At 43.5% G+C, this 12,617-nt stretch overlaps 1 protein-coding gene across 4 annotated transcripts in view; it reads left to right on the top strand.

Moving 5' to 3' along the window:
* LOC133635813 (transcription factor SOX-6-like) overlaps positions 1-12,617 on the top strand; it is a 221,121-nt gene that overhangs the window by 109,390 nt on the left and 99,114 nt on the right. For all 4 annotated transcript variants that reach the window (XM_062029145.1, XM_062029140.1, XM_062029133.1 and 1 more), the window contains one exon: positions 9,900-9,989. In XM_062029145.1, coding sequence (XP_061885129.1) covers positions 9,900-9,989 — 90 coding nt within the window. The remainder of the gene's footprint in view (positions 1-9,899; positions 9,990-12,617) is intronic.

The following is a 12,617-nucleotide window of genomic DNA, read 5'->3' as shown; positions in this document are numbered from 1 at the left end:
CAATTTAGAGGGGAGGATTCTGCCCTCCTCCTGAACCCCCTCCGCCCACCCCAAAAGACGGTTCCAGACCGCGGGGAGCGCGTCTGGTATCCGCTCCTTGAGGGGGGGGCTAGGGCTGGGAATTGTTCAGGTGGGGTGGCTCAGCATCGTCACGCCAAGCCACAGCCTCCAGCACGACCACAACCACCTGTCTTTCGACCTGCCAAGACACAGCCTCCAGCACGACCCCCACCACCAGTCTTTCGTCACGCCAAGCCACAGCCACCAGCACGGCCGCCACCACCAGTTTTTCGACCATGCCAAGATCTACCTGCTCCACGCCAAGCGCCGCCAGTACCTGCTCCACGCCAAGCGCCGCCAGTACCTGCTCCACGCCAAGCGCCGCCAGTACCTGCTCCACGCCAAGCGCCGCCAGTACCTGCTCCACGCCAAGCGCCGCCAGTACCTGCTCCACGCCAAGCGCCGCCAGTCGCAGCTTCACGCCGCCAAGTGCCGCCAGTAGCTGCCCCACGCCGCCAAGTGCCGCCAGTAGCTGCCCCACGCCGCCAAGTGCCGCCAGTAGCTGCCCCACGCCGCCAAGTGCCGCCCGTGGCTGCCCCACGCCGCCAAGTGCCGCCCGTGGCTGCCCCACGCCGCCAAGTGCCGCCCGTGGCTGCCCCACGCCGCCAAGACCAAAGCCAAGACCAAGACCCGCCAAGTGACCAAGACCAAGACCCGCCAAGTGACCAAGACCAAGACCCGCCAAGTGACCAAGACCAAGACCCGCCAAGTGACCAAGACCAAGTCCAAGCACCGCCACGCCAAGTCCAAGACCAAGACCAACCACACCAAGACCAACCACGCCAAGTCCAAGACCAACCATGTCAAGACCAAGACCCAGACCCTCGCCAAGACCAAGACCCAGACCCTCGCCAAGACCCAGACCCTCGCCAAGACCCAGACCCTCGCCAAGACCAAGACCCTCGCCAAGACCAAGACCCACGCCAAGACCAAGACCCGCCACGCCAAGCTTCGCCGCCTGACGCGCCACGCCAAACTTCACCGCCTGCCATGATGACGACGCGCCTGCCTCCTCGTCTGCCACGAAGGTGGCCACAGCCTGGTCGTCCGCCACGCCAAGTGCGCCCACCTCATCGGCCATGGATATGGCCATTCCCGGGTCGCCCACCTCGTCAGGTACAGCGGCGATCTACGCGTCGCCGCCACCTGATCCTGCCCCGGTGGATTCGGGGACACCTGGTCTGGCGATCCACCGCCATGTCCCCCTCCCCCCCTCCCATGACTCTTGATCCTGTTTTTTGTTTTTGGACATCTGGGATCTGTCCGTAAGGGGGGGGTTCTGTCATGTCTGTGTTCATGTTTTTGTTTGGCCATGTGCTGTTTTGTTTTTTGGACACTTCCTTAGTTCCTTGTTTCACTTCCTGGTTTTGTTTGTCACTATAGCAACCATTAGTTTCACCTGTTCCACGTTTGGACTCACACACCTGTCTCACGTTTTCACAGTCATGTCACGCACCTGTTCACAGTTAGTCACGCACCTGTTTTCACTTATCATGTCACTATATAGGCTTTTCTGTTTCTGTTGTTCGTCCTGGCGACATCACACATTCATGCTATGTTCACAGTTCCTTGTCACGTAAGTTTTTGTTTGTTTAATGTTCATAGTTCTCCGCCATTGTGCGCGCCTTTTGTTTTCCTAGTCAAGTTTTTTTACCTCCGCTGTGAGCGCCTTTTGTTTGTACCTTTTGTTTGAGTTTATAGTAATAATTAAACTATGTCTTTACCTGCACGCCACGTCCGTTCCAATTCTTTTGCACCACGGGAGAGCAAACCACGCCAAAGACCGAGTTATGACACCGAATGAGCAAGTTCAACCTATTAATAAGGACAAACGAGCCAGTATGCCCAATTTATGGTGGCCAACAGGGGGAAAAAAAATTCCCTGTTTTTACAACTGGGGAATAAACTGCACATTAAGATGGTCAATATTTATTTAAGTGCAATTTTTGCTACCAGTGGTAGAGAGTCCATTTCCTTATTTAGGATAATCAAAATTGATTGACATTTACAAGGGTAAAAATATTCACGAGAAATACGAGTTTATTGCATTTGAAAGGACAATAACATCGGTAAACAATAATATTGTTTGTTGACATTGATTTGTGGGACAATATATTTTATCCAACAAAATGTGTTATCAGTCCAGGCTGAGTTAAGCTTTTCTACTGTCAGCAATGACCTAGGCAATGCAGAGCAGCGTACAAATGCCAGCAAATCATGTTGTGTATGCAAACAAGATCTCAATTGGACAACTTTACGTTATGAACAAATAAATAAAAAGCCCAGTTGTTTATTTGCAAGATAACAGAAGACTGTACACTGTACAGCTTGTTAAAAAAAAAAAAAAGTCCAAAGAGAGGCACCTTGATTTTTCTACGTGTGAGGACAGAAATCTAGCATTAAAGACTCTAACAACTTCACATATCAGGTTTAGAGCGAACACAATATTCTGACATGATGCTGGCTGCCAGGTACTTTGTTTGTGTCACAAATCAACCTTGAAACATTGTTTTGTCAACATTTACGATGATTAGGCACTACTTTTCCTTGCACTATATTAATCTGATTTCTCAAATAGTTTTTTTTTTGTATTTTCACACCTATGCATGAAGTCCATGTACTTTCAAGTGTCCATGCACTTTCTCTAATGTGACAATTAGTCATACGCCATGTGCCTCCCGTACACTGGGGGGAGGTGCTTATTTTAATTTTAGCGCGGTTAAATGCATTTCTTTTTTCTAACATCAATGCATTTCAAAATGTTCTGTTCTTTTAATTTGTGAAGCAAAATAAAAGTATCCTCTTCATGACAATTGTTGCTACATTTTTATTGAATGGTACCTGCTTCCGGGTTTTATCTCGTGTGTTGAGACTGGCGCATGCATGACACGAAGGGTCCTCTCCGGCAGCAAACACTCCCTTGCATACTTGCCAACCCTCCCGGTTTTACCGGGAGACTCCCGGAATTCAGCGCCTCTCCCGATAACCTCCCGGAAGAAATGTTCTCCCGATAAACTCCTGGAATTCAGCCGGAGCTGGAGGCCACGCCCCCTCCAGCTCCATGCGGACTTGAGTGGGGACAGCGGTGACAGTCTGTTTTAACGTCCGCTTTCCCACAATATAAACAGCGTGCCTGCCCAATCACGTTATAACTGTAGAATGATCGAGGGCGAGTTCTTGGTTTCTTATGTGGGTTTATTGTTAGGCAGTTTCATTAACGTCCTCCCAGCACGGTATCAACACACAACAACAGCAGTCACGTTTTCGTCTACCGTAAAGCAGTTCGTCTCCCGTAAACAGCAATGTTGTGACACTCTTAAACAGGACATTACTGCCATCTACTGGATAGCCTCCGGAACACTGAAATTCAAGTATTTCTTTTATTTATATCCATCCATCCATTTTTCTACCGCTTATTCCCTTCGGGGTCGCGGGGGGCGCTGGAGCCTATCTCAGCTACAATTGGGCGGAAGGCGGGATACACCCTGGACAAGTCGCCACCTCATCGCAGGGCCAACACAGATAGACAGACAACATTCACACTCACATTCACACACTAGGGCCAATTTTAGTGTTGCCAATCAACCTATCCCCAGGTGCATGCCTTTGGAGGTGGGAGGAAGCCGGAGTACCCGGAGGGAACCCACGCAGTCACGGGGAGGACATGCAAACTCCACACAGAAAGATCCAGAGGCCGGGAATATGTATAATAAAAAAAAATAATAAAAATAAAAATTTAATAAATAAATATATATATATATATATATATATATAGCTAGAATTCACTGAAAGTATCAAGTATTTCATAAATATATATATATATATATATATATATATATATATATATATATATATATATATATATATATATATATATATATATATATATATATATATATATATCCTACCATCCATCTTCTTCCGCTTATCCGAGGTCGGGTCGCGGGGGCAGCAGCCTAAGCAGGGAAGCACAGACTTCCCTGTCCCCAGCCACTTCGTCCAGCTCCTCCCGGGGGATCCCGAGGCGTTCCCAGGCCAGCCGGTAGACATAGTCTTCCCAACGTGTCCTGGGTCTTCTCCGTGGCCTCCTACCGGTCGGACGTGCCCTAAACACCTCCGTAGGGAGGCGTTCGGGTGGCATCCTGACCAGATGCCCGAACCACCTCATCTGGCTCCTCTCGATGTGGAGGAGCAGCGGCTTTACTTTGAGCTCCCCCCGGAGGGCAGAGCTTCTCACCCTATCTCTAAGTGAGAGCCCCGCCACCCGGCAGAGGAAACTCATTTCGGCCGCTTGTACCCGTGATCTTGTCCTTTCGGTCATAACCCAAAGCTCATGACCATAGGTGAGGATGGGAACGTAAATCGACCGGTAAATTGAGAGCTTTGCCTTCCGGCTCAGCTCCTTCTTCACCACAACGGATCGATACAACACGCCCCCAACCACGCTCCCCACACCCAACCATGCCCCACCCCGACCTCCCGGAATCGGAGGTCTCAAGGTTGGCAAGTATGCCCCCTTGAGAGATTTGGTTTCCAGTCGCATAATCCAGGTGTGTTAGTCTGAATTTTAAAAAACCGAACACGATCAGATTAAGGTGTTTCCATGGGCTGTAGGAGGCTTTTTTAGAGCCAAACTATTTGAGAAACCCGACTAATTTAGGCCATGTCTACACTAAGTGGTTTAACCCCTTAAACGAATAATTATTTAGCTTAAGCCCCGTTTCAGCCACACTAAACCAGCACTTAAGGTCCCCCTCCTCGGACCAATTTTTACACGGGTAAATCAGTTGTGTAATTCTTGAATCTTCGGCACTTAGCTTTGTATGGGCTCGTTGATCGTTTACAAAGTGAGTTCGGAGAGGAAATGACGCCAGAAAGACCGCACCCACACAGGAAGTGATGCCAGAAAGTCCGCGCCCCACACAGCAAGTGACATCAGAAAGAACGCGCCCCAGCCAGCTTCATAACAAAGATGGAGGCGGATCATGCAGACATGCCCGTGTTTCTCCTGCTTCTACATGTACAGACGCTTTTGGAAATCACACATGAATACCTTAAGAGAAAGCGATTGCAGCTATTTCGGATACAACACTTCTCAGACGGCAAGAGAACTTTTGAACTTTCAAACTGTCAGCTGTGATTCTACTTACCGGAAAACTTTGTCCCTTCGTGATAGGCAGTGTGTGACTACAAATATTGCTTTATGGATGTGACTGTGAAATGGCCAGGCAGTGTGCATGATGCCCGCATCTTCGCTAACTCCGCCATTAGCGGGTAGCTGAAAGATGGAACCATCCCCTTGTGTCCCAAACAGTTTATCGCATTGTCTACTTTCTCATGTCGATTAACGATTTGATTAATGTATGATGGCTCAGGTGTGATTCACTACAATAGGGCCCCACAGCACACTGGATTCTAGTTAATTGAAATACCACAACACTGGATATTGTTCAAAGGAGATACATTTTAATTTAAAAACTTGCACACAAAACACAGCAAACAAATGTAAAATGAACAGCAAACGACTTACAATATAGCTCTTTTAAATAACTTCACAGTGAAGTTAAGTCATCTTGGAGCAGATGGACCCTTTTCTTCTTTTTTTTTTCGCGCATGCGTACTAGGTCGCGTTGCGCCGGCGGACGGAGGGGCGCCGGGGTCTTAAACGGTGGCATTGTTGTGTTTGGACACGGATAAGGTTAGCTGTGATTTACCCTGGATAACCTTATCCGGCTTAGTGTAAACAGGGCCTTAGTGCATGGGCATGTACTCAGTTGCTTTGTTATTGTAATGAGGGGAAAACCGGTATCGTTTATCATACCAATTTATCTTTCAGGTGTTAGGTTTCTCAATCACTTAACCAGTTTACCCACATCAATAAGATGGCTATGTACAGTATGCAGGAAGATTATACTTCTGATAGTAAATGGACATTGAACATTTGGCAAGTGGTTGTTCACTTTCAGAGTGCCACTTGGAAACACCAGAAGTCTCAGGGAAAAAGGTTAAGGGCATTTTTCCAGCTAAGAGAGCACCAGCCCCAGAGGAGACAATGCGACCCAGACAGGCTTAGCAGTCCAAAAAAACATTCCCCCTCTCAATGGGAGCATGTCTTGGACAAACACTCTTGTAGTTTTGTCTTGTATGTTGCTATCTGTGCTCGTTGCAGAGTGGAGGAGGTCTGTGCCAGGCGAGGGCCCATAGAGACCGCTGGAATCGCTGGGGTTGGAGGAAGTTGGTCCGGGTCCAGTGGGGTGATGTGGGCTTGGTGACAAGCCAAGCTGTCTAGTGCAGCGATGCTGGGAAAATGTAAATAACGGCCTGATAAGGGCTATTGTTTTCATTCCATTCTCATCCCAGCTGAATGGCCTGCTCCTGAGCTACAGAGCATTTTATCTTAAGAGGGGGAGGGAAAGCTATGGGAGGGGTAGGGGATGTGAGAGAGTTAGGAGCCCTTATAAGAAAATAAAAATAAACACACAACACTCTTCTTTTGTTGGAATTAATTCCCCTACACGTGAAGAGAACAAACAGCAAACTTTGCTACTCCAAAACATTCATATGTTTGAATTACTATTTGATTATCCCTTCACATTTTTTATAATAAATATAAAACATTGCCATTTATAATCCCTCTCGACCAGGGGTGTCCAAAGTGCGGCCCGGGGGCCATTTGCGGCCCGCAGGTCATTTATTTAACGGCCCCACGGCCCATTTTAAAATACGATTAAAAAAAATTAAAAACATAAAAAGTGGTATGAAAGACCAAACAGGTGAAATGTAACAAGAAAATGTTGCAATGTTTACTCTAATAACACAAAGCTGCCATGCAGGCTGTTTATTTCTTTAAAAAATAATGAATCAAAATCAATGTTATTATGAATTATTGACCTATCCAAGGCTCCAATTACGTCACATTAAATATTGCACTTTGGGATATTTTTTGGGGAAATTGTTGCATATTTTGTGTTTGCCATATAAAAAATTGAGCTGTTTTTTTTTTTTTTTAAAGAAGGGCCTAAAACGAATAAACAAAAAACATAAACAACAATAAAACTTATAATTGACAGATAGATCTGAAGTTGATCTCGAGATTATTGTGTTAAAAGTAAACAGTAAAAAAAATGTATAATTTATTTTTTAACACTTTAATGAGTAGGACCCTTTGTTCCCCAATCATTTTTGTGTGATTTGTTTTTAAGTGTCATCGCTCAAAAAATAATAATTAATTAAAATCAATGGTGTTATGAGTTATTGACCTTTTTAAGGCTCCAATTATTATATAATCTCAAATATCCCACTTAAAAATTTTATTGGGTGAAAATATTGTATATTTTGTGTTTTTTCCATAAAAAAAACAGGTTTTCTTTGACAAAAAGAGCATATGACTCAAATCTTTAAAAACGTTATATTGACAGATAGACCTAATGTTGATCTAGGGATTTAAAACTTGAATAATAATAAAAATAATAATACCGAATAATGGCACATTTTTAATATTTTTTTTTACCAAAACCCTTTGGGGTCCCTGGGATCAAGCCTGAGTGGAGGCCTAAATGTATATTTTTTATACATATATTGTATTGGTTTTTAAAATAAAAAAATATCAAAATTGCCCCCGCTTGCTTTGATTTTTCAGTGTGCGGCCCTCAGTGGAAAAAGTTTGGACACCCCTGCTCTAGACGAAACAAAAATTCAAAAAAATATAAATTTGATGCATTGAAATGATTTGTCTTAAAATGTGTGTGCTGATATGCTAATTAAAAAGACATTGCAGGCATTAACTATTGGCTTTAAGCACACATAGTTTAAACATAATAGATTGTCTACGTTGATGTGGGTTAGTTTTGTTGACAGCGTCTAAATACTGAAAGATGTTTGAGAGTTATTTTATTGACTAATCTAGCCCTTTCAGGTGGAAGGCAGGGAGGACAGCGGTGCATTCCAGCTGTAGCCTCTCCTGTCGGAAGACTTGGCAGGTTAGGTCTGGCCCATGCAGTGAAGGGGATGGAGAAGAGAGGGAGTGGCTGTTCTCTCGGGAGGGAGGTGGAAGGGAGGGAAAGGACTGGAGTAGAATGGAAGCTGGCACCACATTATCTCCACCAGTTGGTGCATTCCTTAATGATCAAGTGCTGGAGTAGCATCTGGGATGAGCGTGTGTGTGAATGCACAAGAAGAAAAAACAGGAGCATATGTGTGCATCTTGATTCCTGAAATGTGTTGACAATATTTGTTTAATCCCCCTTTAATGTAAGATTTTTATTTTTGAGGGTGTAAATGTCATGCACCGATGTTTCTTTGAGGACCTTTTATTATTTCTGGTTAGCATGTTGTCTCAACTCCTGCCAGCTTTTTTCCCCTTAAGTTTAAAAAAAGATGTGCCACACAGGAAGTGAAGATACTCACAAACACACATAACCTTTTCTCCCTCCCTTGTCAGGTCAAGGGTACACACTGAGAGCTGGGAATTGGAAAGTCAATAAAGCAGAAATAATGTTATAACGACCCCCAAGCTGAAGACGTCCTGTCGACCCTATCACATTGAAGGAAGTGGACAATCAAACAAAATGGTCACTCTGCTTGATCTCTGTGAAAGTCCTCCTTAAACAAGGCAACAACAAACAACTGACCCCCGTTAACTCCCTCGTCCCTCTGAAGTTAGTGTGTTGTTCAGTGTTTTGTCAGTGAAAGCTGAGCTGAGAGGTGAATAAGGGGATACAAGGAGACGATGCCTTTGTACAGTGTCTTTATTGCTTTATTAGGAAACTTACAGATTCATCAATCGTTATTATGGAAATGTTTTGTGTACCAAAAGGGATTGGGGACTTTCTCTGCATGTTCTGATTTGACTGATTTTACACCAGTGTCATATTGAGCAGGGGCATAGCTCAACTTCCTGTAGTTTACATGACATATTTCCTTCACAAACCAAAAGCTTGTTGTAGCCTAGTAGTGCACTCAAAGTGACTCTAAGTTAAGGCCAAAGTACTTGTTCGGAACGGAGTCCGCAAAGGTGCGCACATACTCAAAGGGGATGTCCGCAAGGTCTCTGCGCACAAACTTAAAATTTTAGGACCGCACTGACTTTGCTTCATGCACTAGTGTCACACATAACTTATATTGACCTGCATTACATGTGACACAGATCTGAATTTTGCCACCAAAGCATATCATAAGAATTTTATGTTTTCCACGACTTACCTCTGAGGAAATTTAACAAACCGGTTGCAACAATTTGATCTACGCAGCTAGTAGCAAGTACTAGATAACTCCCTTTCTTCGTCTCTTGTGGTATTTAATGGCCGTACATACCACCGGAAAGGGGGTGGTAGGAAATGTAGTGTTTCATGGAAATTTCCCAACAAAAATAGATAGACCCCCTGTCTTTCCACGTGTGTCGCAGAGCAAGACCACCTCGCCTGACAAAAAGGGGATGGTGTAGGGCTAACAACTCTGTGGACATAGAGCCTCAAGGTAGAGGTTTGCTCTTGCTGCTGGTTTTGATGAGAACAAGTTGACCTCCAAGCAGTGCTGGGATGGCAGAGGTCTGGGTCAGCAAGCCCAGTGTGTTCTTAATCAGCTATCCCAGCGACAGCATGGCAGATTGCAGCCATTCCTCCCCTGATTCATTGTCCGCTGGACAAATGTTAATTATTTTTATCATTGGCAGCTATGTGAAGGCCCGCACCTACACAGTCTATGTCTTTTAATTTATTAGGAGTCAATGCCGTTATGCTATGCCTTAAATGTCTGCATCATTTTTCAGCTTTTCTCACATTTGAACAGAAAGAAATACTATTATACATCGCCACATTATCTGAAATTATCTTTTTTTACAGACTCGTCATGTATGGAGAAACTACTTTCTAAAGACTGGAAAGAGAAGATGGAGAGGCTCAACACCAGTAATCTTCTAGCTGATGTAAAAGGTAAACCAAGAGCATAATGATCACACCAAGTGGAGTCCTACATGCAGCACAACACATCCCTCATCCCTATCAGCTGCTGCATAATCTCAGAAACAACTTTGTACTTTTAAATAAGACAAAGGCCTTTGGCTGCACTCCTCTTTGAGATTCCCCCCATTTATCTTTTGTTGGAATGTCCAACTCTCTCCAAAGTGCTTCCTCTGAAAATCTGGCCAATTTACACTTATTTTCAATTTCTGAGCGGCATACTGCAGTCATCCCCATTTGGAGGTTTGCAGGTTGTTTATGCCTCCTGGTAATTGTTGAACCCCGTGTGTGCTGGGGCGTCACTAAAAGCACATTCAGGTCCTCATAGTGTTTGCCTCTTAGTTGACTCGCTCCACTCTGACAGTGAACGGCCCGGCCCGTGTTGCATATCAAGCGCAGCACAGTACAACACAAATCAGTACTCCCCGAATATGGTTGTTTATGATAGGGTGAAGGTGGGCCGTGGATGGGCAGGGCTGCTTCTTAGTTCTTAGCACCGACTGTTACTGAGAGCTGCAGTGTTTATACAGCACAGGAAAACACAATACCAGCTGGCTGATAACACCAGGCTGTCACCGGCTATTCGTCTCCTCCTTGGTCATTTATTTTAGCAAAAGATGCTTTGTTTCATTTTCATGGCAAATCCTCACATCTCTCTTATTGCAATTGTTCCAAATGAATGATTGGTAGACTGGATTCATTGTGCTGTGTCTTGCATACTGTGTGTTAATATAGATCAAAGTGCACTGTGTAAAATAGTTTGCGGGATTTAACCTTTAGAAACCAGCTGAGTTAAATTACAGTCAAGTCATTTCCGCTACTGATGGATGATACACTGCAAAGAGGTAGGGGGGCTGATAATAAACATTACAGAAAATGCAGTCCGTACACCTCAGTTCCTAATATAAATGCTTCTGCTATCACAGTGGCAGCCATAGGTTTTTTTAATTAGCGTGCCATTTCATATGACTGTAGACATTTCAAAGGGCTGCTTTGTGCTCCAGCTTACAAATGTCTCTCTCTCCCCCTCTCTGCGTTTGATGTCTGCCTGATGTAAATACGGGCAATTAAAAAGTAGTCCAGGGTTGGAGACTCACAAGGTCTGCCTAATTAAAATACAAACAAAAGTGCCGCACAGAAAACACCTTCTGATTAAGATCTCAAGTGTTATGATGGAGCAGAGGTGCCATTCATTGTTTGGTTAAAAAATGAGCACAAAAGGAAAACATCCCTGTCGGTTTGAGATGAATAAAAGAAAGTGGATAATAAAGGCTGACATACGGACTGTGTATCCTTGTATTTTGTTCTGTGCTAATCGCTCATCATTTACTCATCCTATTACACTGAGCAAAGCTTTTGTCATTGTTCTATCAACAGACTTAATTGTTTTAGTGCTCAGGAAAGTGGTGGAATCTGCCAAGAGAAAATAATTGAATCTAACAGTATATGCGACGCAATTTGACCCTTGGCCCATTTTGGAGCCTTTGAAAAGGGTTAAAGATTTTACATGGGTAGATTTAAAAAAAACATGCATGTTAGGTTAATTGTAGAGTGTCAATTGTCTATAGGTGTAAATTTAACTGTTAATGGCTGTTCATATATGACCTGTAAGGGACTACTAATCAGCCCAAAGGGCATCTCACCTCTCATCAAAAGTCAGCTGGTATAGGTCACCTAAACAAGATAAGCTGTCAGAAATTAAATACAAAAATGTTTTTTTTAGTAGTTAGTGGGGCCCGTAACTGTATGTATGTATGTATGTTTTGTATTTTAAAAAAAATTGCCACACTTTTTTATTTATTTAAAACAATATACTCATTTAATCAAACATGAATTTCATTCGAAGCACGTTTTGCACAAAGTACAACATTGGAAAATAAAAATTTTTACATACTTAATACATACATTTACAAGTCTTCACAACTCCACTTCGACTGGGATTAAATCCCAGTACCAACACCTTTTAAAACAATCACTAACAGTGTGCAGCATGGAAGCTAGTGTAATCACAGTGATTAACTAATTGTATTTTTATATTGTGCCAAAACCCAACATGGATTAATTAATTTTATTTTTAGATTATGTTGAGGGTCAGTAAAATAAATGGTCCTTGGGGGGCAGACAAGGTGCAACAGTAACAATTTGAACAGTGTGAATGATTATTAATTTTTTTGTAGATTAAAGTCATTCACTGGCTGAAGTACAGCATTAGTATTTCCAGTTTGTAGTACCGTTCTCAATCTCTACTTAACAATGGCTGCTTTCGTCTTATCCACTTGTATTTGTCTATTTAGGTATTTCACCAGAAGTTTAAAAAAACAGACAATTAGAAGATTTAACAACAGAAGAGTGTCTTCGCAATCTGGCTTCCATTTAGGTCTATAGTCATGTTTCCTTCGAGTCAAATGCTGGGCAGCTGTATTTGTTTAACTTGTAGATGGCCACTTGACACTAGATACACATCTTCTCTGTCATTTTAATGTATACCGATTGGTAACCTTATCAACATATTTTTAACCAAATACATGTACCGTATTATCAAAAGCAGCAGGCAAAAAGCAAAGTATGACAAAAGCATATTGGTGAGGGATTTCTTTTCAC

Source organism: Entelurus aequoreus, linkage group LG02 (genome assembly GCF_033978785.1).
Source record: "Entelurus aequoreus isolate RoL-2023_Sb linkage group LG02, RoL_Eaeq_v1.1, whole genome shotgun sequence".
Lineage (NCBI taxonomy): Eukaryota > Metazoa > Chordata > Actinopteri > Syngnathiformes > Syngnathidae > Entelurus > Entelurus aequoreus.
The sequence above is the reverse complement of the archived record's forward strand: the minus strand, read 5'-3'. Positions and strand labels throughout refer to the sequence as shown.